This window comes from Xiphophorus couchianus, chromosome 9 (genome assembly GCF_001444195.1).
Source record: "Xiphophorus couchianus chromosome 9, X_couchianus-1.0, whole genome shotgun sequence".
NCBI lineage: Eukaryota > Metazoa > Chordata > Actinopteri > Cyprinodontiformes > Poeciliidae > Xiphophorus > Xiphophorus couchianus.
This window is the reverse complement of record NC_040236.1, coordinates 21,054,910-21,082,093: the sequence shown is the minus strand read 5'-3', so window position 1 is coordinate 21,082,093 and position 27,184 is coordinate 21,054,910. Positions and strand designations below refer to the sequence as shown.

Sequence of the window (27,184 nt, the reverse complement as noted above, 5' to 3'; positions counted from 1 at the left end):
CTGAGATCAAAATGCACTGCAGATAAACAGTTCATGGCTACATGGTGTCAAGTGTTGCTATGGAGAAAGATAAATCCTAAGCATCTATCAAACAAATCTGCATTTTGTTTTAGTTTCTCTAACAGAATAAGCTAAATTAGAAATAATTGGGGAAATTGTAATGTAATGTTTCAACTGTTAATTTTTTAAAATGTTTTTATGATGTAAAGCACTTTGAACTGACTTGTTGCAGTTGATAAAACTTGTGGGAAAGATCATACTTTCTGACACATGGATAAACGGAACTATTCAAATTAATTTTTAATAGTTTAACATGTAAAAACAAACAAAATAATTATTCTGGTAAAAGTCCTGTAGACATCCCCGTTTATAAACTGATGACTTTCCAAGGTTTTCCCCAGAAAACTTGCTAACCCTGGTGTCTTTTTGAGTTATAAAATGTTCAAAGGGGACAGGAAATTTGAAAATATCACTTGATAATCCCGTGTTATTAAAAGATTGGAAGTTTAATACCTGACTACCAACAATAAAGTCTTAAAAAATGGAAACATTTTAAAAAGACTTAAATAAATAAGCTTAGCCTGGTGGCCCGCCAGTCTTATAAAACACTGGGGGAAACCCTGACTTTCTCTCGTTTTACCCTTAATCAACTCAAAGTAGTATAAACACAAAAAAACTAAACTGCCAAAAGAGGTTATAAAACGTAAAACTTTAAAAAGCAAATGTTTGAGTGTTTGAAGCAACAAAGCTAGTCTAGTCCAATCTTCTTATTTTTATTTCCATTAACTTTAAAGTGAGTTGCATCTTGTCAACTCACTTTAAATACGTGCAAAGTTAAACGTCTGGTGTTCCTATGTTTCTCCCTTTTTAACTAACCGCATGTTCTTACAAGTAGTTACACCTTCCGCTGAACCCAAAGGAAAGGTTGCTTTGACTAATATTCATTTTACCTAACTTCTGTCTGAAGCTCTTCAGATCATCTCATTCTGAAGCTGGAAATCCAGATTTTATATCTGCTGTTGAACGCCCCAGTAGGTAAAAAAAAAAAAAAACGTTTAAAAAATTGCCCACATTATCAACGGTTATAACTTTATCTTGCAGCTGGCTGGTAAGTTGTTTCATCTCGATTGAGGCTTGTTGCCATAGTGACAGAGTTCAGCAGTCACCCATTACGCCCCCTCACCTCTGCCTCTCGCTTCATGGTGTCCACTCTGCTGATGAGCTTACAGTAGGCCTGGAACAGCAGAAGCAGCTGAAAGTGCAACTTGTAGAGCCGCCGACACAACTCCAGCTCCTGCAGAGACAGACCCGAAAGGAGCACGTTTCAGCACAGTCTGCGCCGGCGTAACTCTGGTTGTCACATTATCAAATTAATTGTCAACCTGGGTTAGATATGCGGGAGAAAATGAAAACGGTTAACATGGGGCAGTGCGAAAGTTTCATTCAGTTTGGGCCACGGAGGAAGAAGTGAGGAAGCTACGATTATGGTCACTGATGAAATCAGTTTTGTCACCACATGGCGTGGTCCTGATTATGAGACAAGATGAATGATCCAACTACAATCTCAACCTGAGAAACACGGATGGGGAAAAAAATATAGCAGGATTTGAACAGAAACAGAAATGGGGGGAAAAAAAGTACATGCAAAATGAAATGAAACAAAATGATAGCTTAAGCTTTCTTTTAGACAAGAAATCACCTACATAAACACTGAACATGTGCAAACGGTATCTACGCAAAGCACAAAAATAAACAGCAGGACTGATCTGACTGTCAATATTACAGCTAAAACAGAAGAGCAGAATGTTTTGATTGGGCCGACATGGGGTTGAATTGGGTTACATGACAAAAATCAAAGCAGAAACAAAGATTGAGATACAGAGGTGTGTGGGAGCAGAGCGATGAGATGGTCAGTGTTTTGTCCGGGTGGCGTCATTATTGAAGTCTATAATAAGAGAACCACTTACTGCTAGATTTTCCATTTGCTAAGCAAGAAGGTGAGGAGGTCACACACACGTATACACACACACACACACAAACAACAACAAGGAGAGAAAGACCAAGAATTAGTGAGCTTTAAACATGACAGCTGAGACATGGCGACCTGAAGGCCAAGGAGCGGCACTTCGTCATCTTCCCTGCACGCGGCGCAGAGAAGGCCGGAAACATGTGAGCTGACTTTTAACAGAAACTTGATAGATAAAAGGCAAAAAAAACAGCGTGTGTAGAGAGTGAGAGAAAAAGATTTGTTGCAGAAGTGGCTGACCAGAGAGGAAGGAGCAGTGAAACTGTAAATAAGTGTGGATGAAATGGAAGAATACACAACTTTGAAGGGACCAGTGCCTTGCGAAGATATTCACATCAGATTTCGCCTCAACGCAACACCAAACCGCAGAGCATTTTGTTTAAGGCTGAAACGATTAATTGGCAACCGGCCAAGTAATCAAGACACACAAAGATTGTAAACAAGCTAGTCCACAGACTAGGTTGTTTGTAACTCAACATTAGAGCTGAAACAATTAATCGGATTAATTGATTACTGAAACAATTGTAAACCAATTTAGTAATCGATTTATCATTATCTGGGGTGCACAGATTTAAAAAAGGCAATTTGCTAAAAAAAAAGTCCACAACATATTCAGAGCAGTAACTGTACCAAAAATATCTACATTTTGCAGTTAAGATAGAAAAAAATAAAAGTGGAATAGGTTTTAGATTTACTAAAGGAATGCTTTTCTAGTCTTATTTAAAATAATTTTATTTGTATCTTTTATTGTATTTCCAGTATTGCATAAAAAACGGATTAAAATGCTTTGAGTGGTGTGAAAACTAAGACTGCACATCATCCTGGACATGCCGTCCTTATAGTGAAACATAGTGGTGGCAGTGTCATACTGTGTGGATGACAGGATGCTTCCCCCCCCCAGCCGGGACATAACAGAAGAAAATGTTCAGCCGTTCAGGAGGTGTGAAACCTTTTAGCAAGGCTCTGTCCGTTCGGAGTCATCCGAAACCTACGGAGCCAAACAAACTAGCAGACAGGTGAGCGTCGGTTCCTACCTGTGCGTGAGTGTTTGGTCGCTGGCTGCTGTCTTTGTCCCCAAATGTTTTCCTGCAGTTTTCCAGCCACTGCGGGGTTGAGAGGACACAGACGTGAGAGGAAACACATGAAGAAGAAAATAAAACGAGGTTAAAAGAAGGAGAGGGAACGCCTAGTAGAAAAAGGAGCATTGCAAGTGTTTTGTGCTCCACCTAGATATATGCATTTGCAAGAGTGTTTGTGTACTGCATGGGGCGGATAAAGCTAAAGATTTAATAAGAACGTTGTACTTAGCAAATTAAAGATAGTCTGTTCCTGAGCATTGGATGGTATCTGGCCCTACAGGGAACATTGCTGTCTTATTCGATTAGCACTCTGCATCCCAGAAGCCTCGGCAATCTCATTTCTCTTTTATCCACTCCCCCTTGCTTCGCTTCTCCCACCCCTCACAGCTTTTTCCTGTCTGGCCGCCTCTAACTGATTTAGGCGAACTCGGAGTTATTTTTATCCCTCAGAGCAGGATGATGCAGACGGTAGCGGCAGCAGAACGTACTCGAACCCACCACTGATTTGTCCCCATATGAGAGGCTGGACTTATCTTTGTCCTGCATCAGCTATACGTCTTTGTGTTCTCCTTGCTGCCCACTGTGTGATCGCAGAGATATAGAAGAATTTTAATATGTTTTTGAATCTCATCTCTCTTGAGCTGAGATTATGATGCAGTTTATTTCTCTCTCTCTCTCTGTTGCTTGCTCACACAGCGGGATACAGCAGCTGAAAATGCAGATGTGAGGCAGTCTTCAAAGAGAAGGGGGAAGCACTGCCGGTGTTTTGGACTTATTAGTCCATTTACGTAGTTTATTAACTATATTAACTAACTGCTGCTATCCAAATGCAACAATCATTAACATTAGGGTTGCGTTTGAAGGCTTGAACTAGAAATAAATTCAACTTATCTTTGCTTAGGTCTTTTTCTTTTGCCTTATCTCTGCTACTTTGGACAGTGGTCTAGTTTTACTTCACTCCTGAGAGCGGCGCAGCGTTCAGTAGCCGGATTCACAGCCAGACAGGCAGGAGTCGTCGGAGTGAATGTAAGTTTTGAAAACTTACATTCAAAAATGTACGTTTTGAAAAAACTTACATTATTTTTCAAAATAATGTAAGTTTTCACGTTTCTTTATATTTAAATCTCACATGTTTTACATTGCTTTAATATATATTTTTAAGAAACAAAACTTCACTCTGATGGTGTGACGGCTTTTATTTTCCTGTGGTGGTGCATCACAATCAATTACACATAGAGGAAACACTGTACTTTATATAAAACTCATAGGTGCAAATTTGATGAGTTGTAATATTTTGGGAATATTAATCTAAATAAGTATTTGAAAATTATGAAACTATAGTTGATTTCTTTGGGAACAACATGGAGTTATTAGCTAGGAGACATATTAAACAGATCATGCATCGATTGTATAGGACTACCTATTGCTGTACTGTAATTTGCACTAGTAAAAGGATTTTTCTTTAGTGGGTAGGGGACCAAAACTGGCTCCAGCCCGGGGGCCCACATTCCTGTACATCCGGCCCTGCTGGTGAATTATAAAAGCAGCGAACGACACAGGAACTTACGAGCTCTGCAGCTTCTCTCTTGGCGTTGTATGTGTCCAGATGCTCCTGCAGCTCCAGCACACTGAACTTCAGAGTCTCCAAAAGTCCACAAGAGACCAGCTAAAACAGCATCACACAAACACAACAGATTAGATGCATCTATTTAGGCACAACAAGCAATGATTTTTATTTTTCTTAAAGAAATGCAGGCAGCCAACAGGATCAGACTCACAGTCTCTGCATCCAGGAGCACGGTGGGGCACTGCGAGTGAGACGTCATGACCTCGAGCGAGCTGAGGAACTGATTACCCATTCGCTGGAGCCTCTCCCCCAAAAAGCGGACAGATGAGTGTGTGATAGAACCAAACTTCCTCTGGATATTCTGTTCACCAAGAATCAGAAGGAAAAACTATTCATTTCCTTCTGAAAGACGCAGATAAAAAACAAAACAAATGTTGATGGATCTACCTCAAATAGTCGAGAGAACACATGGAATGTGTAAACAGCAGAGGAGCCGTCTGTGTCCGACAACATCTGGTTGACATGGCAACGCCAAGCGTCCTCCTCGTTGTCGTAGGCGACGGGCTGGAACGCCGCCAGGATGGCTGAGAGGAAGGGCGAAGGGGGCGGAGAGGCCTGGATCTCTGGGAAGCCATCTGCGTCACCTTCATCTTGACTGAAACACACAGAGGAGCAAATGAGCTCGGCTCCGACATGCTCCACAATCCTTCACTGAAGAGCAAATGTAAACATGCGTGCACCCCCCCCACACGCACACACACACATGTGTGCACACGCTTGTTTTCACAGCAAGTAAACAACCTCGCTGCTGTTTTTCTCAGAGAAGCATGCCCACGCTACGCAGTGGGACTTGAATAACAACACTCAAGATTAGCATTTTAGCATCACACAAAGGTACTCACAGGCCTGACGGACCAAAGAGCCTGAAGAAGCAGACGGAATATAGATATCTGAAGCCTGCACTGCCGAGCGCTGCGACGGACACGGTCTCTGCCCTCATCCTCACCCCCAACTAACGCTTCTCATCTCTGCCCCCCTCCTCGATCCTCTCCCCCTCGTCTGCAGCCTGACTGTGCTGCAACTGCTAACGGCACAAGCGCACAGCACTCTCATCCCACACAGGACTGCAGAGTGCTCTATACAAGCTAAGCACCTACACACTACACACACACACTTCTGCACACAGCCCGAGCTCCTGGTTGCGCACTAGTGGAATGTTGCTGGAGATGGTTTTATCTTCCTCCCTCCAACTCATAAATCAACATCGCACATTTAACTGCAGAAGCCTAATTTAACCTAAGCTAAGTAAAAGAGCTGCACTTATACAATATGTTAGTAAGAGGCAAAGTTAGCAACTATTTGTTCAACCTGACCGTTATTGCTTCAGCGTAGTTTCTATCTCTTTAAAAATGTCCTTCAGCTAAAATTGGCCCACCTTCATAAGGAGAATGGACGGGAGCCAGCGTGCGCCAGGCTGAAATACTGCCAAAAAGATTTTTTCCACGGCAATTGTTTTGTCTTTTACCTGCAGAAGCTATGCAACTTGTTTTTTGTTGACAGATTATACTCTACAAGTGATTGTTATTATTATTATTATTATTATTTTCATTATAAATAATTATATTATTTTCATCAGCACAATGCTTCCGCTGATCCCACAAACTGAAAAATCCAATCTCCAGCCAATCAGAGGATGCGCCAACACTCTTCAGTGTGCATGTGGTTCCTGAAAAAGGACGACTCAAGCTACATTAAAGGAAACTATGTTTTCTACGACATGTTGAGATATGACCACAGTTCATTCAAGCTGCAACAAAAATTTGGAGATCAGCTTCACTAGCCTCCCTGCTTTGGTAACAAGCAATAAACTACAATCTAAAACCAACATCAAGTTTCTTGATGGCAGAAATGCTCACAGCTGTTGAAGTATTTGGAAGTACACCGCGGTACCAGTATTTATATGCCAGTTTAAAACCAGCTAAAATAAGGCTTTACATCAGCAGCGTCCTAACATTTTTAACACAAAGGCCTAATTTTTAAAGTTGAATATTTAAAATGAGCTTTTTTCATTATTGTTATGTGCGGAAAAAAAAAGTGAAAAATAATTAAATTTACTGGACAAAAATAAACAGCTTGTTTTCAGTAGAAAAGGCATCTGTAGATCACAAACATAAGCATCATTTCCCTATTTAAAAATGTCAAAGGAACAAAAAAAAACAAAGAACAAAAAACAAAACAAGGCCCATTGATTTGGGTGTTAATAGTTTTCTATCAGAAATAATAATGTTGAAAAACTTGATAAATAAAAGACGAGTAGTTTATGTTGTACTGTACTTTAAAGGCAATACACACAAAACTACCAATTTCTCATATAAAACTGTACAGAGGGTTTAAAACTCAACTTTATTAATATGGTTTCCTTCATTTTAAAAATATTAATTAGGTTCTACAGGAACTGTTCCCTAAAATATTTCCCTCTAGTATAAATGACTTATAAAAGAATGAGTAAAGCAAATTTTACGTAAAATTTTCAGTTTTTTGTGTCACTATCAGCTTTTATTCATAATAATCAGAGAGGAAATTAGAGAGAATGAGAGCAAAGGATCAATCCAAAAACTCTGACCTCCTTATTCAAAACATTATTTACCTAGACATGCCAGAGAAGTCTGCCTCCTCTTCCTCACAGCGCTCATCCAGCTCCTTTAGGGCCTTCGTCACATCCTCTTCCCACAAAGAGCCACAGGTGCTGTCCGGGTCTGGATCTGGCTTGGGATCCGGCGTGGAGGAGATGGACAGAGGCAGCACGGTCTGGCAATCCTCCTCACAGAACGACCCCGGCGGCGTGTCGATGGCTGGCGGAGGAGGGGGGGCCGGGTCCAGGTCCTCGTGAGGGTCCTGGGTCTCCTGGGCGTCCTGGGAGTACTGGGGGTCCTGCGGGTCAGGGAGGTCGCACAGCTCGGGTGCATCAGACGGCAGAGGGGGGACGCTGCAAAAGCCCGTATCCTCGCTCACGCTGCTGCTCAGCTCATCTGCCGCAGTCATGCTAACAGCGTCCTGCAACGCAAAGCAACATGGAGGCACTCAGTTACAGCTTACCAAGCAAGTTTACTTACTGTGTCAACATGAAGTACTGGTCGCTTTGTGTCGTGTAGTAAAACTACAACCAGTTTACAGGCATACACCGTTTACGTCATTAGTGTAGGTATTTTAAAAATAACCATTTAGAAGGTTAGCATACAACCTCCACTATCTCAAGTATTTTTTTTTTGTTATTCTCTAAGAGCAAAATTATGACTGGATGCTATTAAACATAGTTTATATGATATTCCAACTAAAATTGAATGCTAAAACTTTAGGTTTCAGGTTGATTTTCTATTAGTAAAACAATGGAACTGCCTTAGCTTGGTAACATGCTGCCACAAGCCACTGTGACGTGAAAATATTGGCCATCATGGGAAGATTCCAGACTTGGTGTTGGAGAAAAGATCAACTCCAAGCACATCTAGTAAATTTCTACAACCAGAAACTTAAATCTCAGCTTCTTGCTTTGTATTTGTATGCGATTCCCATGGATGGATCAATAAACAGCAGCACATATCCCAACATTTACCATTGTTATTATACCTGGTGAAGATGTGTAAAATTTGACAAAATAAAATTTCCAAGTTAAGAAACATTGCTTTTTTTTAAACTAAATGACTGGGGCTACCCTGATTGGTACACTCTCTGGTAACTCTGTCCAATTACTTTTGCTAACAGAAAAAAACAACTTCTTGTGCTACAACATTGGTTGAGAGAAACAGAGGGGTCTTGGACCATTCCTGTTTGCACACTCCCTCTATCTTTAGCTCATCCCAGTTTTTGTGTAAGAAAACTAAACAGGTTAAGTTTGGCGACTTAGATATGTTGTTTTGGCCAAATTGCTAGAATTAATATCCTGCTGAGAGACCCAATAATGACCAATGTTTCATTTTCTATTAAAAATATCAAGGTTACCTTCTGCCTTAAAACAGTTTGCACTAAGTCCATCACCCAATAGAATAGTCACATATTTATGGCAGCTCTGGGATCCCATAAATAAGATTTGTTACAGCTGCAGCCAACATTTATGTCACTTTCTCCAGAATCGCAATTAATCTAAGAAATTTACTTCTGTGTGAAATTAAAATCCTACTGTAATGGGGCATGCCGTGGTGGCGTAGTGGTTAGCGCGACCCTCTTGAGTCCTCGACGCGGCCGTCGCGGGTTTGACTCCCGGACCCGACAATATTTACCGCATGTCTTCCCCCCTCTCCTTCCCCCTTTCCTGTCAGCCCACTGTCGTATAAGGGACACTAGAGCCCACAAAAGACCCCCTGGAGGGGTAAAAAAGAAAAGAAAAAATCCTACTGTAATACAACATTACGGTGCATTTCTGCTGCACAGTAGCCAACTCATTGCTTAGGTAGACTTAGCTTTTTTTTTTCCTTCTTCTTTCCCAAATTAAAGTTAGAGTTTAGAAAACTCTCGGTTGTACAGTGTATGCAACCTGCTTGTTAGTGCATCAAAAGGAGGAAATAATGGTTCAGCGGACAGGATTGTGTGCCGAGCACATTTCCAAGGTTTTCATTTTCAGCACACTTCCTGTTTGGTTTAAGACATCAGATTTTTTCCACATCAAGGGTTCAAGTCTGAGTGAAGTCATAAGTCATTGGTGCGAAAGTCCAAATCAAGTCCAAATCCTTTTATGAAATCATGAATCGAATCTAAATTCATTATATTTGTAACTGGAGTCAATTGTGCGCAGCATGACTGGAGTAAAGATCTACGTTGCTCAACATGAAGGAGGATGAGTTCTGACTAAGAGAGCTTCCACTCTTCTGGCTGCACTCTTCTAGCTTCACTTAAAAGTCTGATGCATTAAGAAAATGGCATATGGCAGGCCGCCCAGTACGTCACAGGGAAGGCATCCATATTCTGGAAAGCTTTTAGCGGCGTTCATGGTCGTGCAGGAAGGAACGAGTAAGAGTATTGATGGTTTTATCGGGGGCTCATTATACTAAGAGCTCGGGGTGAAACAAGACGGGGGGGCGGGAGGACCTTGGGATGATATTGAGATCGTTGGCATAAAGGAGTTAGCTTGTAGAGCACAGTCACTGAAGGGTAGAAACACTTGCTGAAGCATTCGAGCATAAACGGAGACACGCTCGACTTTAGTCTTTCATGCGCTAAATAACACCTCACTGGATGTTATCTGTGCTGTCCATCATCTTAAGACATGAACATTATAACTAGGTGCATATTATTTAATACTTTGTCAAAAACGTGCATTTTCCAAGGAGTTTTTCACATGACCAATGTGGTGGTCAACATTAGGGCGACACAGAATAATCGGCATATTATCGTCATCAAAAGTATCACTGCAAAGTGCTTTCCAGACAGCAGTAAATGTTTCCTAAATTATTTAGGTACTATACATCCATATTAATTTAGATTGGCTTCATTATTTTGGCAACAAAAACAATATATTACAATTTAAAACCAAAATTACTTCTAACGTATTTTGAAGAATGTTATGGTACCAATATATATATATGAAAATATCAATTCAAAACATAAAAAGTGATGTTCACATAGACAGATAAATTATAATTTTCTCCTAACATACTTTTTTTTTTTTTACAGAAGTCTTTGCCTGTGATGGACTGGCAACATGTCTATGGTGTACCCTCCATCAATAGATATTAATATATTAGAAAATATGATTGAATGCTTTTATCGTTTGCCATTTAACTGTAAAATTGTACAACTAAATGTGAATGCTGTATGTAGATTGCCTAATTGATGACAGTTATGTTTTATTTTTAGCGTAGGATTCATGTTTGTGGGGCTCTAAAAGCAGAGATTGAGGAATTGCCAAAAGAACTGGAGAACTTGAAAATATTGCAGTTTTATCACACCACCATAATTACCACAAAATACTGTGCTAAATTGGCTTTTTACAGTAATTGAGATTAACAGTATGTAAAATCAGTTTTGCTTTTTCTAAAAATAATTGTGACATTTTTTGTCAGAAATCTACTCCTCCTTTTTTTCTAACTACAACGGCCTTAATATGCCATCGAAAAGCAGAGAACTGGCCAAATGCTTGAAATTTTTGTCCAAGTCTGAGAATTTCTTTGTCAACTTACACTGGTTGACCAGTAGGTGGCAGTGTATGAGATAAGAAAAAGCCCCAATAAAGTGGCTTAAACGCAAGTAAACCAAGAACACTTGCACACATACAAGTAAACCATTATCCATGACAAGAATAAGCTCAAAATTATTCAGTGTAATTGCACTCAAACTAAAATATTCCCCAAACAAATGACAACCAGATCATCATAACATCTGAGCATAGTTAGTGATTAAAGTCAGTAGCAGTTAGTAGCATAAGACATGTTAAAAAAAGTAGCAAATGGAAGAGGTTTAATTGACTAGAGCACCTCTGACTGCTTTTCAACTTAGTGGACTTTTAAAATTCAACAAACCACTTAAAAAGGACGTATACTCACACATGCTTCTGATGAAGAGAACGGACCTCGTGTCGTTTTCACAAGTTTTTAAACGGAGGATTTAGTCGGAACGGTTATTGGGGTTGAGCAGTAACAGCTGGCCTGAGGTGAGTGCTTGCTTTCATCTCTTCCCAAAAATCACATAGTGAAAGCACAAGAGCTAAAGAACCAGCCTCCAGCACCCACACCCAGAGCAAAGCAACCAAAAGAAGGGGCCAGAGAGGGGAATTAAGCAGCTAAAAACATCTGAACACGATAGCAAGTCACAGAACCCACCCCATCAAAAAGAAAAAACACACATCCCTAAAATGTTTTCTCTTTTTTCCGCTAAATAACCAACAAGATAAGAAGTAGAGCAAAAGGCAGACAGAAGCGGAGAAGTAAAAGAAAGGCAAGCTAAAAAGCACCCGAGCACCACAGTTTATTGCTTTTCCCGATTGATCGCACCTCAGGCAGCTGGCTGCTGGTGCTGTCTGAGTGGGCCATCTCCAAACTGGGGCTATCCAGTCGGGGGAGGGAGGGGAGAGAGGGCAGGGAGGGCAGGATGGTGGCCTCTTCGGTCATGGCGCTGCTGGACGATTCCTGAGACTGCAGCAACGAGTCCACGTGGTTGGACGCGGTGTCGTCTGTCGCCGAGTCGCTGTTCAGCTGGAAAACAGAGACGAGACGACGGGTGTCAGCGCAGATTATTACGGATATAAACACACAAGAATATAGTTAAACCGTAGCTGATAACTATGTTATCTAAATCTGAAAAAACGCAAACTCTTACCAAGTATTTTTGGTCTGGTTTCTAATAGGGGTGGACCAATCTGCTTTTTTCACTTCTGATACCGATACAGATATCTCAGGTTTAGTATCGATACCGATCCGATACATAAAAGCAGCATTAATTGACTTAAAATGTTGTTTATTGGATTAGTGCATTTCAAGCTTCCAGGCCAAATATCTTTGTACACTTTTAAAAAGAGCAAACTGACATAGAAGTCACTTTTCAGCAAGAAACAGGAGCTTGTTTTAAGTCAATAATTATTTAATATTGATGAAAAAGTGCTAGTTTACAAATTATTTCACTTATGATATGGGAAAGATGCCGTGTTCCACCCGCAGATTATTTCACTTATATAGTTCTTTTTCATCAATATTAAGGAATTATTGGCTTCTATGTCTTGCTGAAAAGTTACTTTTAGTTTTAAAGTGCACAAAGATGTTAGCACTAGAAAGTAGACCAAATATACTTGGTAAGATTTTGTCGTTTTGCAGTGTTCTTGATCTTTCCCTAAAAGGGTTCGTTTTATGCAAATATTTTAGATTGTGTGCAATCGAAGACAACAAAATCTCTTCTTTCCTTAGTTTAGTAGACTTAAAATAAAAAATTGCAAACCTTCACAAAGTATTAATCAAATAATATGACCTCAGTATCAGTATCAAGCAAGAGAAGTTTAGTCATTTTAGTCTTGAATTCTCCGACCCTGCATCTTAAAATTACCTCAGGCTATTTCAAAAAATTATCATGCTATTAGAAATTTAACTTTATTGACTGGCTTCATATTGCAAGTACAATGCCTTACAACAGCCTTTGGACTTTTTCACTTTCTGTCTAGTTACAACTACAAAACCAAAATGTTTTCTACTGAAATTCCAAGTGACAGAACAACACAAAGTAACATTTTTTAAAATGTAAATATAACAAATCCAGACCTTTGTCTTTTGCATGCAGTAAATTCTGCATCGAATTTCCACAACAGAATGACAAGTATCAGTAACATTACATTGTCAAATCCCAACATACTGTTAATTTTCTTAATGTTTTCCCCTACAACCATTAACTACTGAAAATTAGGGGTGGGAATCTATTGCATAGTTTGTTGTGAAAAATTTCTTCCAACAACAAACTGGTCGTATGTCCACAAAAACATAGGAGAAAATGTTTTTCGTCTATGTAAATTTGAAAATATGAATAAAAAAAATCAGCTATTGTGTGCAATTTAGCGATATAAATCAAACTTCTTTGATTTAGTAAATGACGTCCTAAAGAAGATTATTCCAAATGAGCCTGTTTTTCAAAAGCAGTATTTGTGTTTGTGGTGCTAAGAGTGCTGTATCTTATCATCACAGTGATACGGTTACCTAAAAAAGTAACAAAAAAACCTTTTTTTTAATCATCATTTTTATCGTTATAATAGCAATACAACATTTTGCAATGAAACACCCCTGTCCCTACTGTCACCACCCACTACTGTCACTTCCGCACAACATTTTGTTGGTCTGTCAATTAAATCCTAATGACTAAATGTGAAAAAACTTCAAGGGGCATACATACTTATTGAAGGTAGTGTAAATGCTGCTTGCACTCAAGTATAAAAACTGGATGACTTATGTCTCTTTGGGAGTCACATGTTCAAAATAAAAGGCAAAAGCTCATTCTCTCACCATGCATTATCAAGAAGAGCAGAGGAGGAGAGAGAGAACAAACCCTTTCCAGAATGAGTTCAAGCATTTCTGTTATCTTACAGGGGAATTTAAGCTTGCAAGGCAAAATGAAGAGGAGTTAGAAACAAGCTGGAGAATTGTTAGAAAGTGGCAAAAACGGACAATGCAGGTTTGGAAAAACTAGAATTTTATACTTTAATAGAGTGTGCAAAAAAATATTAACTCACTGTACTTACTGATAACTCATTTCTATACTATATCTTCCTACTGACTTTACATTTAAATACACAATTTCACTTTGAGCCAGAGGTGAAAGGACTGGGCTGAGACTTAAAGGAGGGCAACTACCACCACCAGCGAAGAAGCAGGCAGCAGGTCCAGCTTAGTATGCGCGCGCGCACACACACACACGCACACACCATGCCAGCGGGCTGTGTGAGGGGCCACGGTAGATTGGGTGGTTGGGGGTGTGTGTGTGCGGACCCTGGGCGGAGTGAGACTTACAAGGCTGGAGCGGGTGAGAATCTGGCTAGCGCTCAGTACCTCCTCCTCCGACGACTCGTCCGTGTCCTCATGGTTGGTGAGGTTGAGGCTTGGCGTGCTGCCAGCGTACTGGCACTCCTGCAAAGACGGCGTGTCCCCCTTGTCCATGCTCTCCAGGGAGCGGCGGCGCACCCCCCAGTTGAAGTTGTCCATGCTCTCCCCCTGCAGGACAAGCAGGCCAACAGCAGTGAGACGGAGTGTGCAAAAGGGAAGGTTTGAGATGGGAGTAATAATAATTGAAAAGATAATAAAGACACAAAACAGACATTTCACCACGTAATGTTCTAAAAAAAAAAAAAAAAAGAAGGGTCCTTTCACACCAGTTCCTTTTAATACACTTCTAGTTTGTTTGCCTAGAGAGTTTGGTTTGTTTGGGGAGGGGTAAACGTGCAATTGAACTCTGATGTGAGCCAAAAAAGGTGAACTCTGGCCCATCTACAAACTCAGGTTTAGGTTTGGTAGAAGTGAACTCTGGTTCAAATGCATATGTGAACGCAAACGGACTGGAGAAAGCAGGAAATGGACTTTACCGAGAAGTATTCTGGGTAAATACAACCAAAATAACTGTGAGTCTAGCGCAGAAATAGTCTTTTACCAAAGACAAAAGAGAAATTCTACAACTGTAAAAACTTCATTTTAGTTTAGATTTTGTGAAGAAGGAAGTTGCGCCGGTCTTCTTCCGAGGCTTTTATATCGTTTCCTTCAGTGGTTTTTGGTGCAGCGTCACCGAAGGCAAGAGGTGGCGCTTTCACAACCTTTATTCAAAGGGTGTGAAAGTGAACCTCATCAGCTAAAAACGTGAGAGATGTTGCAATACTGACCCCCACTTGAACCAAGTCTACTGGACTATCAGGTGTGAAAATACCCTAAATCTCAAAAAAAAAAACAAAAATCCACTGAAATCAAAATATCAAAAGGTCACATGCGTGAGTGGATGGTGTAGGTTGTTCTCCACATTTTTGGGATGAAACATCATGCTAAGATTTAAAAATGTCCACAATCACAAGGGAAAATCTTCAAGTCAAAATGTCCAACAGCACTTAATTGGAGAACAGCAGGATGGGGAGAACAGGGAGAACAGCAGGATGGGGGGCAGGGGAGGAATGAATTAACTTTTGGGCCCAGAGACATACCTGCAACTCCTTGTAGCAAGAGAGGAAAAAGAATATGTATGTTAGTAGACTTAAGACTGCTGGAAAACAATTTTGCTCATTTGTCACAACTAATTCCAAGTCTGACAAGAGGAGAGCAATGGCAGGGCTGATAACTGAAAGTAATAATATTTTCCACCTACTTTTAGCTTTTGAATCTGCAGTAATCAGACGCTCTGAACGTAAACCCACCTCAGCATCCTCCAGCTCCACGTCCAAGAAGTCAAAGTCCTTAAAGACACCAAACTGCTGCTCGCTGCCCGTGTCTTCACCCTGAACCTCCTCCTCTCGGACCACCTCCTCCACTGCGGGGATGAGGCTTGTCTGCTGGTCCGCAGAGTCCAGATCCTCATTAGATGAGAAAACCACCTGCAAGAATAAAAGGTTTATGTTGTCAGACGGTGCAATACAAAATCTCTACACCCTTAAAATAAAAAATGAAAAAGTTAATGTTGGATAAATTGTATTTTTAGTAATTATCAAATATTCGTTGTATCATGTAGCCTTGTAGTTACAATTAGATAATGTTTAAATATATTCTTTTTCTCCTATTTTAAGTAATGTTTCTGTGTGTTAAATAATTATGATTCCTTCCTGTGACCTCCTTGGAAAAAGCCTTCCTGGGAGATAGCGGAGACAACTCTTTTGGCAGAGTTTATGGCCGGCAATAAACTTTGCTCTTCTGCGTTATATACAATTGTCTGTTACTCGACCGGAGCAAGAAAGATTTAGAGTATAGATAACATGTGTCTAGATAGTGAATGTCATTAGCACTGCAACTATGTGATGAATTGTTTTCCCCTCCACCCTCTTAGAGTTGCAGCGCCCCGTGTGACAGGGTTCCTAAAATCAATAAAACAGAGGAGCGAGAGATGTGTTTTCAGAGCGGTTGGAGATTTGTAACTGAAAGCATGTCTCTCTCTGCTCTCCTCGCGAGAACAAAGAATTTAACTCTCTTGTCTTTCCTGTGTTTGTTTAAATTGTCTTTAATAGGTATTTAGACCTGACAGTTAATTTCCACCAAAGTGACCAAGCCGCAAGTTGAATCAGCAGGGTTTATGAGAGACTTTGTCTGAGGCCACAGAGAAGGAGAGGAGTCTTACAGAAGGATTTTTGGGAATGCCGGACTCTGGACCACATAAAGACAGGACATTCATCAGCCTTTCTCTGGTTCTTCTCTGTAACAGAAACACATGAAAGATTAGAAAACAAAAACTTAAGCTCTCCACAACTTCATTCAGGTCCCAGAAATCTCAGAGTTAAGGTGAAAGTTGCCATCTTCCAGGGACTATAAACTAAGACTGCAGTTTGATGTAGGTCAAAACAATTAATCAGATTAATTATTTACTGAGATAATCGTCATCTAATTTAGTAATTGACTAATCCTTAACTTGGGAATACAGACTCGAAAAAAGGTCACCATCTAAAGAGTAGCAATTAAACCAAAGCTGTACAAATGCAATATGCAACAACATATTTATTTCCCGATTTTAAAAAAAGGAAATGGATTGTCTATTTGCAGTTTTAAATATATTTCTAATATTGTACAAAATAAACTTAAGTGGTTAAATGAAAAATCCACTGAATGAGCCAAAAATGTGTCAAAATACAACCCCTGGCAAAAAGTATGGACTCACCAGTCTTGGATGAGCACTCATTCAGACATTTCATGCTGTAAAACAAACTCAGATCAAAAACATGATACAATATTAAGGTCGTTCCAAAGTGCAACTTGTTGGCCTTCAGGAACACTCAAAGAAATGAAGAGAAACTATTGTGGGAGTCAGTGAATGATACTTTAATTGACCAAGCACAGGGAAATAAATATGGAATCACTCAGGTCTGAGGAAAAAAGTATGGAATCATGAAAAACGCATAAACAAAAGACCATTCAACATACATCACTAGTATTTAGTTGCACCACCTTTGGCTTTTATAACAGCTTTCAGTCTGTGAGGCATGGACTTGATGAGTGACAAACAGTATTCTGCATCAATTTGGTGCCAACTCTCTTTGATAGCAGTTGCCAGATCAGCTTTGCTGGTTGGACCCTTCTTGTGGACCATTTTTTTCAATCTCCACCACAGGTTTTCAATTGGGTTGAGATCTGGACTATTTGCAGGCCATGACATCGACTGAATGCGTCTTTCTTCAAGGAATGCCTTCACTGTTTTTGCCCGATGGCACGATGCATTGTCATCTTGGAAAATTATTTCATCATCACCAAACATCTGTTCAATTGAAGGGATGAGAAAACTGTCCAAAATGTCAATGTAAACTTGTGCATCGATAGAAGAATTAACCACAGTCATCTCCCCAGTGCCTTTGCCTGACATGCAGCCCCATATCATCAAGGACTGTGGAAATTTGGTTGTTTTCTTCAGGCAGGCCTCTTCATAAATCTCACTGGAACGGCACCAAACAAAAGTTCCAGCATCATCACCTTGTCCAATGCAGATTCTTGACTCATCACTGAAGACAACTTTCATCCAGTCATCCACAGTCCATGATTGCCTCTCCTTAGCCCATTGGAGTCTCGTTCTTTTATGTTTAGGTGTCAATGCTGGTTTTCGTTTAGCTTTCCTGTATTGAAATCCCATCTCCTTTAGGCGATTTCTTACGGTTCGGTCACATACATTGACTCCAACTTCCTCCCATTTATGCTTCATCTGTTTAGTTGTACTTTTTCGGTTTTCAAGACAAGTGGCCTTAAGTTGTTTGTCTTGACGCTTTGATGTCTTTCTTGGTCTACCAGTACGCTTGGCTTTGACAACCATTCCATGCTGTTTGTATTTGGTCCATATCTTGGATACAGCTGACTGTGAACAGCCCACATCTTTAGCAACCATGCGTGAAGGGTTACCTTCCTCAAGAAGTTTCACAATCCTCTCTTTTGTTTCAAGGGACATTTCTCTTGTTGGAGCCATGGTTCTCACCACTCCACTTCGTCCAGCAGCCCTCCAAGGTGTCATGACTGCAGGTGTTTTGAACTGCACACTAACGGGCACATCTAATCTGGGGCAGGTGTCCATTTAGGGAAAGGAAATAGACTGGGTGTGTCCTTTTTTTTCTACCTCCAATTTGAGTGATTCCACACTTTTTTCCTCAGACCTGAGTGATTCCATATTTATTTCCCTGTGTTTGGTCAATTAAAGTATCATTCACTGACTCCCACAATAGTTTCTCTTCATTTCTTTGAGTGTTCCTGAAGGCCAACAAGTTGCACTTTGGAACGACCTTAATATTGTATCATGTTTTTGATCTGAGTTTGTTTTACAGCATGAAATGTCTGAATGAGTGCTCATCCAAGACTGGTGAGTCCATACTTTTTGCCAGGGGTTGTAATTAGTTAGTTGCAGACCTAGTTCAAAGCATTTAATGCTAACTGAGCTAACAGTGAATACTGGAAAGTAGGATGACCCATGAAAAGGTCAGGTCATTAATCATCTTGTCTTTTTTTTTTTTTTTTTACAGATTACTGCTTCACAGAATGATTCGTTCTTGTAATGTGTATCCACTGAAAGAAACTACCTGCGACAGCTGAGGCCTCTTCCAGCTCACTTGCACCAGACCGTTAGAGTTGGAGCCAGATGACGTTGACGAGGTGCTCCTCGTCACGGCAATCACCTGCGCCTTTCCGTTTCGCCCTGCAGCGGTACGCTGATCGCCATATTTGTGGCCTATAATTGGTGTCTAGAGAGCCAGAAAACAAGTTTCAGCAACAAAGTGCTAAGAATGTGGGAGACTTGGAGGTAAGTTAGTTAAAAACAGCAGATGTCCAAATCTGCTGACCTCTGAGATGTCAAAATGGAAGTCCAGGGTCTTTCCAGGCAGCTCCTTGGATGAGTTGTTGAATATGCGAGTGAAGGCGATTTCTGGTGACCCGCAGGACTCTGAACTGTACGAACGCTGCACGTCGTCTGGAACCACCAGACTGGCTGATCGAGACACAACCATCTTCAGGATGTTTTGGGCTTCTTTCCAGTGCGGGCTCTGTAGCAAAAGCAGAAGGCGTTATCATGATGTGGTGAATAAACAAACAGTAAAAGCGTTTCTTGTCATTCATGCATATTTTTTCCTCTGAAGAGAAAATACATTACCAACAGAAATACAATACGGCATCATTTGTGTACTGCGTGATCTATGACCAACCCAGAAAAACCCTTTAAGGAGGCTGATGTGACGGCATGCTAAAATACCCACAAGCCTTCTGGAAATACAAACCCATATTAAATCACTTTCAGAACTTTGTTTAAGACGCTAATGGCAGTGGAGCCTTTAGATGCACGGATGATATGGAGCCGTATGGCTCCCCTGAGACGGTGGTAGAAGGCGGCCATAAAAACGCGCTATGCTCTGTAACCGTGAAAGATGAGGTGCTTCTAAGTTAATTGCTCTACTGTTTATAGATCAGTCCAGGCTACTTTCACACACAACACTGTGCGTTTGAATTGCAATGTCGTTTAGGAAAGTAAACGGCAGTAAAAACCAGGGCTGAAATGACTAATCGAATTAATCGTGATTAATCAATTACTGAAGTGATTGTTAAATAATTTCGCAATTAATCGTTACCTGCAGCAAAAAATTTCCATTTGCTGAAAGAACAGCAAAGTCAGAGCAGCAATTGCACTAAGACTTACTTGGGGAAATGCTAGTAACAAATGCAAATGCTAAAGAGTTTTACATTAAATAATTGCGTTGAATTTCCACAACATTGATATTAAGTATCAGCACCATACATTTTATCTTTTTTTTTTGTCATTAGTTTGAATTTTTTCTTTTTTAAAACAGTTTTCCACAAATATCAACACCTTACATAAAAATATATTTTTATCTTCTTTTTTTGCAAAAGTTTGATGCGTTTTTTTTATTTATTTGAAAACTTAAAAATTGGGAAAAAATCTCAGTTTTTTACTAAAACATTGATTTTTGTAGATTTGTCCTAAAAAGGTATAAGGTTATGCAACATTTGCAGCTCTAAGTGAGCCTTATGTATCTAGACTGAAGGGACAAAATGGCTTTATGGAGTGTAAAGGTTGCAGATTTAAACCCCAACAAGTCTTGTTGACATTTGGTGTGGATGCTGTTACTGAGAGAAGTAACAGCATCCATAAAGTTGGCCCTCCTTAGTTTAGTATGAAATCAAATGAAGCACAAAAGATGGAAGGTAGCTCTTTTATTCTAGAAAGGCCATGTCGAGACAGATTGCAACAAAGCTCAATGCTCTCAGCAAGTAACAGGAAGGCTAAATGAGTAACGAGAAAGCTGCCTTTTTGACTTTTTTCAGAGTTCAACCTGTCTGTTATGAGGTTTGCACAATTTGGTAACATTTTTTATTAAAAGAATTAACACTCAGACTAAGGTTTTACTAATAACAGTCATGAAAACAATCTAAAATGCCAACAAAGTAGTCATTTTGGGTGATTTTTGTTTTTTTTTAACAGTATAGCTCTGTTTGAGAGAAACTGGTCTCACACACACAATGCAATCTTCCCCTCGTAGTAAAAATTTGTAATAGGAGAAACCCAGAAAGCAATATTTGAAATGTTTAAAGAGAAATTGGGACTGGGTTAAAACAGAGAGTGGAATCTTTCCAAAAACTCAAAGTAAAAAATTTAGACTGGTCTATCTCTACTTACTGCATAACTTACTGTTAAGGGAAAGAAAAGAAAAAAGCTAGCAGTTGATGACAAAGTTTCCAAAGTTACTTTCTCACCTGAACATATTTGCCAATGATCTTCATGATGTCAAGGTTGAACTGTTTGACAGGAGCTGCTGATAGATCAATGTGACTCAGGAGGCTGTAGATGATTTGGAGTAAGGACTGCTGCATGCTGGGCAGGCCCTTCTCCAACAGCTGAGATGCAAAAATTCATCATTAAAGCTCATGTCTACTATTCAGAACTAACACAAAGAAGTCTGATGTTCATCTCTCGTACCTCTGCCAGGTAAGTGACCAGGTTCAAGGTTCTCTCTGCAAAGGCGTCGTGGACGTAGCGACAGACCACGTTGATCCAGTTGGTGCAGTCGCGGGAATAGCTGTGTGTGCTGTACAGGCTCATCATGTGGGCCAGGTTGGAGAGCGTGGCCGACTTCTCCTCCGCGCACACCTTGGCGATCTTATCAGCCGTCTCCTTACAGAAGGGAGTGGGGCTGTCGAAGTGCTGAATGAGGTGAGGCAGCAGGCACAGGATGTTCAGAGGGAAACCTGGGATCAATCCGAGGAGGAAAATGATTAGCGCAAGGTCGCATACACCGCCTTACAAACGCATTCAGAGCCCTCGAAATGTTAAACAGATTGTCACAGTACAGCCAGATCTCAAACTCAAGGCCTGCAGACAAACCTTCAAGGTAACAGTTGTGTGCTTAAATATTATTTTATGAATTGAATCAATAGGTCAAATGGGTTTCACACCTCTGATTTAAGTGATAGGCCAACAAAAGACAGTGCATGCAGGTGAAAGGGGTAGAAAAGGATTACAGCTTCAACTCTCTGTGAAATCTTTGTCCAACAGCTATGAAGGGACTTGAAAAGCACTTTGTCCATAGGATTTGTGTCAAATTAAGTGGTAACAATAGTACAGCAAACAGAAACAGTTTCCTTATTTATGGATTAAAATGAGACCACTCAGACATACCTGCTACTTGTGAAGCATCAACCAGTGTGTGCCTGGAGACGCTGATGAGCTTGCTGAGCAGGTGGATGGTGAGTTCCTGCGTCGAAGCGGAGGTGAAGCCTTTGAGGAAGAGCTGCAGCAGCCCTGGGAAGTTGTACCACTTGAGCTTCCCCTGGACGTTCTCCAGCCGCTCTCTGCTGTCCGCCCGCTCCAGGGGCAGCTGGCCCAGCAGCTTGTTGAGCAGCCGCAGCGCCAGCAGGTACTCAAACTCGTAGTCGGACTCGAGCAGGGAGGCCGCGATCCAGAAGACGGTGGCCATCAAGTTGGAGGGGTCCACCGGTGGGACGGCTTCGCCTCCCGGGCTCCCGCCCCCGCCCAGTGATGTCAGGCTCTTTGTGCGCAGCAGGTTGGAGGGGTTACCACTGAGTCTGTCTGCTACGTCCAGCGTGTTGCTTCGACGTCTGTCCGCTTTCCGCTCGCCGATGATGCTGGCGCGAAGTGAGTTGCTCCGAGTGTGGACGTAATGTAACAGGCCGCCGCTGTTGAGATTGAGCTGGCCCGTGCTTTTCCTGTTGGTGGCTAACTTTGCTCCCAAAGATTGGTCACGGGCAGAGCTTCTAGAAAGAGAACAGTAGGGACTTTTAAAGGAGCAGGGTTATGCGTTTTCCAGTCACACAGTACCATTTTATAGAACAATCAACTATGTCACCTTTAGTTGTTGTAAAAATGCTATATATATTAAATATAACATAAAATAAATTTTACTTAATAATTAAACTTCTTGAAATTGGGCATCTTTCTTTAAGAAACTCCTGCTCTTTCTGAAACTCTGCCTTCAGGAAGTCATCACAACACTCCTCTGTTTATCCTTTAATACCACACACACACAGATATATATATATATATATATATATATATAGACAGGGTTACCAGTCTTCACTGAGAAGTAGAAGGTATAATGAGCTCAGCAAATGTGCAGTTCCACCAGCTGTTTGCTAATTGCTGCTGGCTAGTCTGAAGGAGCTGAGTGAAAATCAGGTAGCAAGATGCTCTGAGAGGCAGAAGCTTGGAAACTGCAGCTCTGAGCAGGAGTTGCGTCTCGAAGGCAGCACCAGGTCTAACCAGTCGTTTTGCACAGCTGAATGGTTGCCGTGGGAGATTAAAGGATTTCTCAAACACGCATGAAAGAATCAAAGCAACACTTCAGGTATGAGTTTGATGAGGAAATAACATAACACGATTTAAAGCCCAAAAAAGACGATTTTATCCAATATTGACCCTCCAACAGATTTTGTCTAATTGTGCAGTAGAAAATAAAAAAGTGCTCCAATGACAAAGTAAGAGGGGAATTTGTGAGAAGACTTACTGTGCTAAGGCAGAGAGGAGGTCGTAGTTTTTGACAATGTCTGCTAAAGTGTCGATGCTTGACTCTAATGTCAGGAGGAGCTCAATGACAAAACCCTGGAAAAATATGAACATATATTTAGTCAGTTCAGATCAGACGGCTTGACATTTTTCCCCAACCAGTTACATTTTGTCTTTTAATAATGGATTAAATTTGTTCCGGGCAGTAGGATGATGCAATGTTTTAATATCCTCACCTGGGCATCTTCTCCTGGGTCTCCTACGGTCTCCACCAGTCGAGACAGAATGTCAGACAGCGTGGCCGGAGTCAGAGGCTGTTTGAGCGCCCTGAAAATCTGGAACGAGCGACCGGCGTAGTGTCGAGAAGAGCAGGACAGAGCCGTTCTCAGAGCTACTTCGCTCAGCATGGAGTCCAGAGGGAAACCTGAAGAGAGGCGCGTAACATGCAGATAACTCCAACACAAAGTCGACAGAAGAACGGGCAGAAACGACAGAAGAGAAGCCGTGGACGTCCATTCAGACCTGTCTGAGACTGCTTGAAGACTGTGACGACGTGTCTGACGAAAACGCTTAGCTGGTCGGCGCTCTTAATGTTGGAGTTCTTCGGAGAGACGTCTTCGTGATTCCAGAGTGGACCTCGCTTTCTACACGGTGGGAGTGAACAAAGATCAGGTGCTACCAATAGGCCTGTCACGATAGCAAATTTTGCTGGACGACAAACAACAATGTTGTTTTGAGATAATTGATAAATAATGTACTGATAATGGCATAATAAAGTAAGTTCGATCTCAAAGATCAATAAAATTTACATCTGTAAAAGAACACTCCGCACTGGAACTGAAATATCAAACAATAAAACACAACAACCAAGAACAAACCAAAACAAAAAATAAAATGGATTATGAAATCTAAACAAAATTTCCCTACAAAAAATATTAATCACCAGAATAGAAATGATCAATTAAGCAATTAATCATTTATCTAGATTAATTGCTTAGGTTTAGGTGCCACACCAGAAAAAAAAAAAAAAACACAGATGAAACCAAATCAAACTCAAACCCATGCAGAACCTAAAACCCGGCTCCTTTTAGACGCCATCGGAAGCATGAAAGCATAATCATTGTAAAATTAAGTAAAACACTCGCTGTTGCTATAACTACTGTCTCAAACTGAGCTGCATCATGAGAATGTATATAAAATCTACTTTAATGAACACAAATAATTATGCTGTATCTTCCTCACCTTGACGTAATGAACTCGATGAGACCCTTAGCCTTGTCGTCCTGTTCGGCATTAATATCAGCCTCAAAGAGAAGCGTGGGGGAGAGGTGGGACAAAGTGCTGCTCCCTGCCCCGAGACTTATGCTGGAGGATGTGGAGCTGGTGCTGAGGCCGGAGTCTGTCATCGGTGATGACTGAAAGTCTGGCAAAATCTCCTGCATTCCTGTGGAAACATTTAACAAGAGCACACTCAGCTGATGTCAGGCTGTAGCTTTGCAACAACAGCAGCTTGTAGCACAGTTTACAATTGCACATATGGGAAAGACTTTTGCTGCTGCCCAGTGGTTAAGTTTGGGGTGACAAAAGAGAACAATAAAAGTTTTGGTTAAATGTTGATCCCAATACTGGTTAAAAATCTGTTCAAACCCCTTTTGTTTAACATTGACTTTGACATCTATTTACTTCTAATTAGGGCTGAAACGATTCATCGGATTAATCGAGATTAATTGTGATTAATCTATTAATGAAATAATCGTCAACTAATCGTAATCGATTAATTAACTGCAAAAGAAAAGGCCATTTGCTGAAAGAACAACGTGGCAGTAGTTGAGAAAACTGTAAAAAATGTGTACAAATTTTGCACTCAATATAAAAAAACTTTCTCTCTACGTAAATATGCAACAAAATCGCATATTAGGCAAATACTAAAAAGTTGTCAATTAATCTACAAATAATCAAGTGTAAACTAAAAGAATGATATTTTATTGCATTTAGGCAATAAATGTTTATTTTCTTATTCAAACAAAAGTTTATTTCCATCTCTTAATGCATTTCTAATATTGCATTAATAAGACTTAAGTGGTTAAATGAAGAATGTAGCTATTTTTTTGTTTTTTTTTTAACCGATTAATCATCCGAACAATTGACACAATAATCGGTTGCTGAAATAATCGTTAGTTGCGGCCCCGCTTTCCACTGGTTGACGGCCGGACTGACCTGTAAGGTTGAGCTCTGGAGTTGCTGGTTTCACCGTCAGCACCCGGGGATCGTTGTAGTCTCTGTTCCGCAGCAGCACCATGGCCACAGACTGGCTGTTTGCGGACTGGACAACGAGCAGGTGAAGCAGCAGACGCTTGCAGTGCTCATAGACCTCTGGGTGCTGGTGATCAAAGCCTGGAGGAGAAGAACAGGACGACGAGATGACGCCACGAGGCTTGGTACGCAAGCAGAGACAACGCGTGAAACGTCAGAGGACGTTACCTATAAACACAGCATGTAACAAAAGGTGCAGGTATGCGCTCCACTCCACTTTGATCCCATGGTCTACTATGAGGTCCGTCAGCAGGATGACTGCAATGTTGCATCTGAAAAAAAAAAGGAAAAAAAAAGGAGGAAGACTGTGAGCTTTAACCAGCGCTGAACTTCTGCGGCGAAACACCGTATTTCATGGTACCTGTGGAGCGGCACGGTGGGGGTGTTTGTCTCTGGTAGGTAATCCACTAACGGAGCCCAGCAGCCTCCCGTCGGGGGGAACGGGAGAGGCTCCGGCTGGTTGTGGTCCATTACTTTCAAGCGCCAGTTTGCATAAAGTGGCATGGAGTCACCTGGAGAAACATTAGTAAACATGGTCATACACTATATTAAAACTACACTATGCTGAGGAGGAGCGTGGGAATGTTCTCTGCTTACTCTTCTCGTCTTCATAGGAGCCACCAGAGCTGCTGCTGTACCGAGATTCCAGGCGGTGGTGATGGCGGTTCAGGTTGCTGTTCAGACCCGAGTAAATATCCAGGTGTGTGTAACTGTGGGAGAAGACATGCTAGTAAAACAAAAAGTCTCAGACTGCATATTGCGTTTAGGCATACATTCAGATGTTCTTCTGAATTTATGCATTGTTAAAGGGGTAGTTTTGAATTGCGGAAAATGCATTAAAAAGTTGAGAATCTGCAGTAAGATGTCCTCTCCTTTTAGTATAACTCCAGATTATTTGGTCCTGGAGGCTGAAGACTGAAGCTGACAGTTTGACAGAAGACAAGGCCAAAGTAGACTTTTATCTTAAGGGAAACGAACACTTGGAGTGGAAAGGTGTGTCTTGTCGAGATGTGACTTAAACACATTAGAAGTTCTGAAGAATCTCAAAAAAGATCAGGTTACTGGACTCCAGTTTGGCCTAGTTTAATCAGAAACATTGATACTTGCCAGGCATCGCGCCATAGACTAGACAAAGTTAGTCTGGGGTGTATTTTTTTGACACTTATCTGATTCCTCTGATGTTTGTCGTCTTTTCAAACAACTTCGATTTCAAAATCATCAGAGACGTTCACGCATCTGCCATCTTGTGTATTTATTCTACCTACTTTTAATTGCTATATTTGATTGTTTTTGCTATTTTTCGTTCTCTGTACGGTGTCCTTGAGTGCCAAAAAGGCGCCTTTCAAATAAAATGTATTATTATTATTATCTTAGAAAGTTTGAAGCTGTTGTGATGTCGGCACATGCTGACTTCATTTTAAAGCTTCCTAAAATACATGGCCGTACTATTTTTGAGAGTTGTTGTTTTAGGACAGTAGAGAATAGCTTTGGACAACTAACCACTGAAGGTTAGTTGTCAACTTTAGCTTCAAGGACCAACTAATCTAGTCTTAAAAT

General features: G+C 40.8%; 1 protein-coding gene across 12 annotated transcripts in view; it reads right to left on the bottom strand.

Moving 5' to 3' along the window:
* fryl (furry homolog, like) overlaps nucleotides 1–27,184 on the bottom strand; it is an 83,985-nt gene that overhangs the window by 2,936 nt on the left and 53,865 nt on the right. For 5 of the 12 annotated variants that reach the window (XM_028026899.1, XM_028026900.1, XM_028026895.1 and 2 more), the window contains 25 exons: nucleotides 26,225–26,337; nucleotides 25,989–26,139; nucleotides 25,796–25,899; nucleotides 25,532–25,708; nucleotides 24,557–24,758; nucleotides 23,837–23,958; nucleotides 23,551–23,738; nucleotides 23,316–23,410; nucleotides 21,971–22,566; nucleotides 21,272–21,540; nucleotides 21,049–21,189; nucleotides 19,125–19,325; nucleotides 18,864–19,025; nucleotides 16,436–16,510; nucleotides 15,525–15,701; nucleotides 15,315–15,323; nucleotides 14,143–14,343; nucleotides 11,653–11,853; nucleotides 7,320–7,726; nucleotides 5,120–5,327; nucleotides 4,884–5,033; nucleotides 4,673–4,771; nucleotides 3,061–3,129; nucleotides 1,968–1,985; nucleotides 1,184–1,294 (listed from right to left, as the gene is read on the bottom strand). In XM_028026899.1, the coding sequence (XP_027882700.1) occupies nucleotides 1,184–1,294; nucleotides 1,968–1,985; nucleotides 3,061–3,129; nucleotides 4,673–4,771; nucleotides 4,884–5,033; nucleotides 5,120–5,327; nucleotides 7,320–7,726; nucleotides 11,653–11,853; nucleotides 14,143–14,343; nucleotides 15,315–15,323; nucleotides 15,525–15,701; nucleotides 16,436–16,510; nucleotides 18,864–19,025; nucleotides 19,125–19,325; nucleotides 21,049–21,189; nucleotides 21,272–21,540; nucleotides 21,971–22,566; nucleotides 23,316–23,410; nucleotides 23,551–23,738; nucleotides 23,837–23,958; nucleotides 24,557–24,758; nucleotides 25,532–25,708; nucleotides 25,796–25,899; nucleotides 25,989–26,139; nucleotides 26,225–26,337 (4,246 nt within the window). The remainder of the gene's footprint in view (nucleotides 1–1,183; nucleotides 1,295–1,967; nucleotides 1,986–3,060; nucleotides 3,130–4,672; nucleotides 4,772–4,883; nucleotides 5,034–5,119; nucleotides 5,328–7,319; nucleotides 7,727–11,652; nucleotides 11,854–14,142; nucleotides 14,344–15,314; nucleotides 15,324–15,524; nucleotides 15,702–16,435; nucleotides 16,511–18,863; nucleotides 19,026–19,124; nucleotides 19,326–21,048; nucleotides 21,190–21,271; nucleotides 21,541–21,970; nucleotides 22,567–23,315; nucleotides 23,411–23,550; nucleotides 23,739–23,836; nucleotides 23,959–24,556; nucleotides 24,759–25,531; nucleotides 25,709–25,795; nucleotides 25,900–25,988; nucleotides 26,140–26,224; nucleotides 26,338–27,184) is intronic. The other 7 variants (XM_028026892.1, XM_028026901.1, XM_028026894.1 and 4 more) reach the window with 6 other exon arrangements.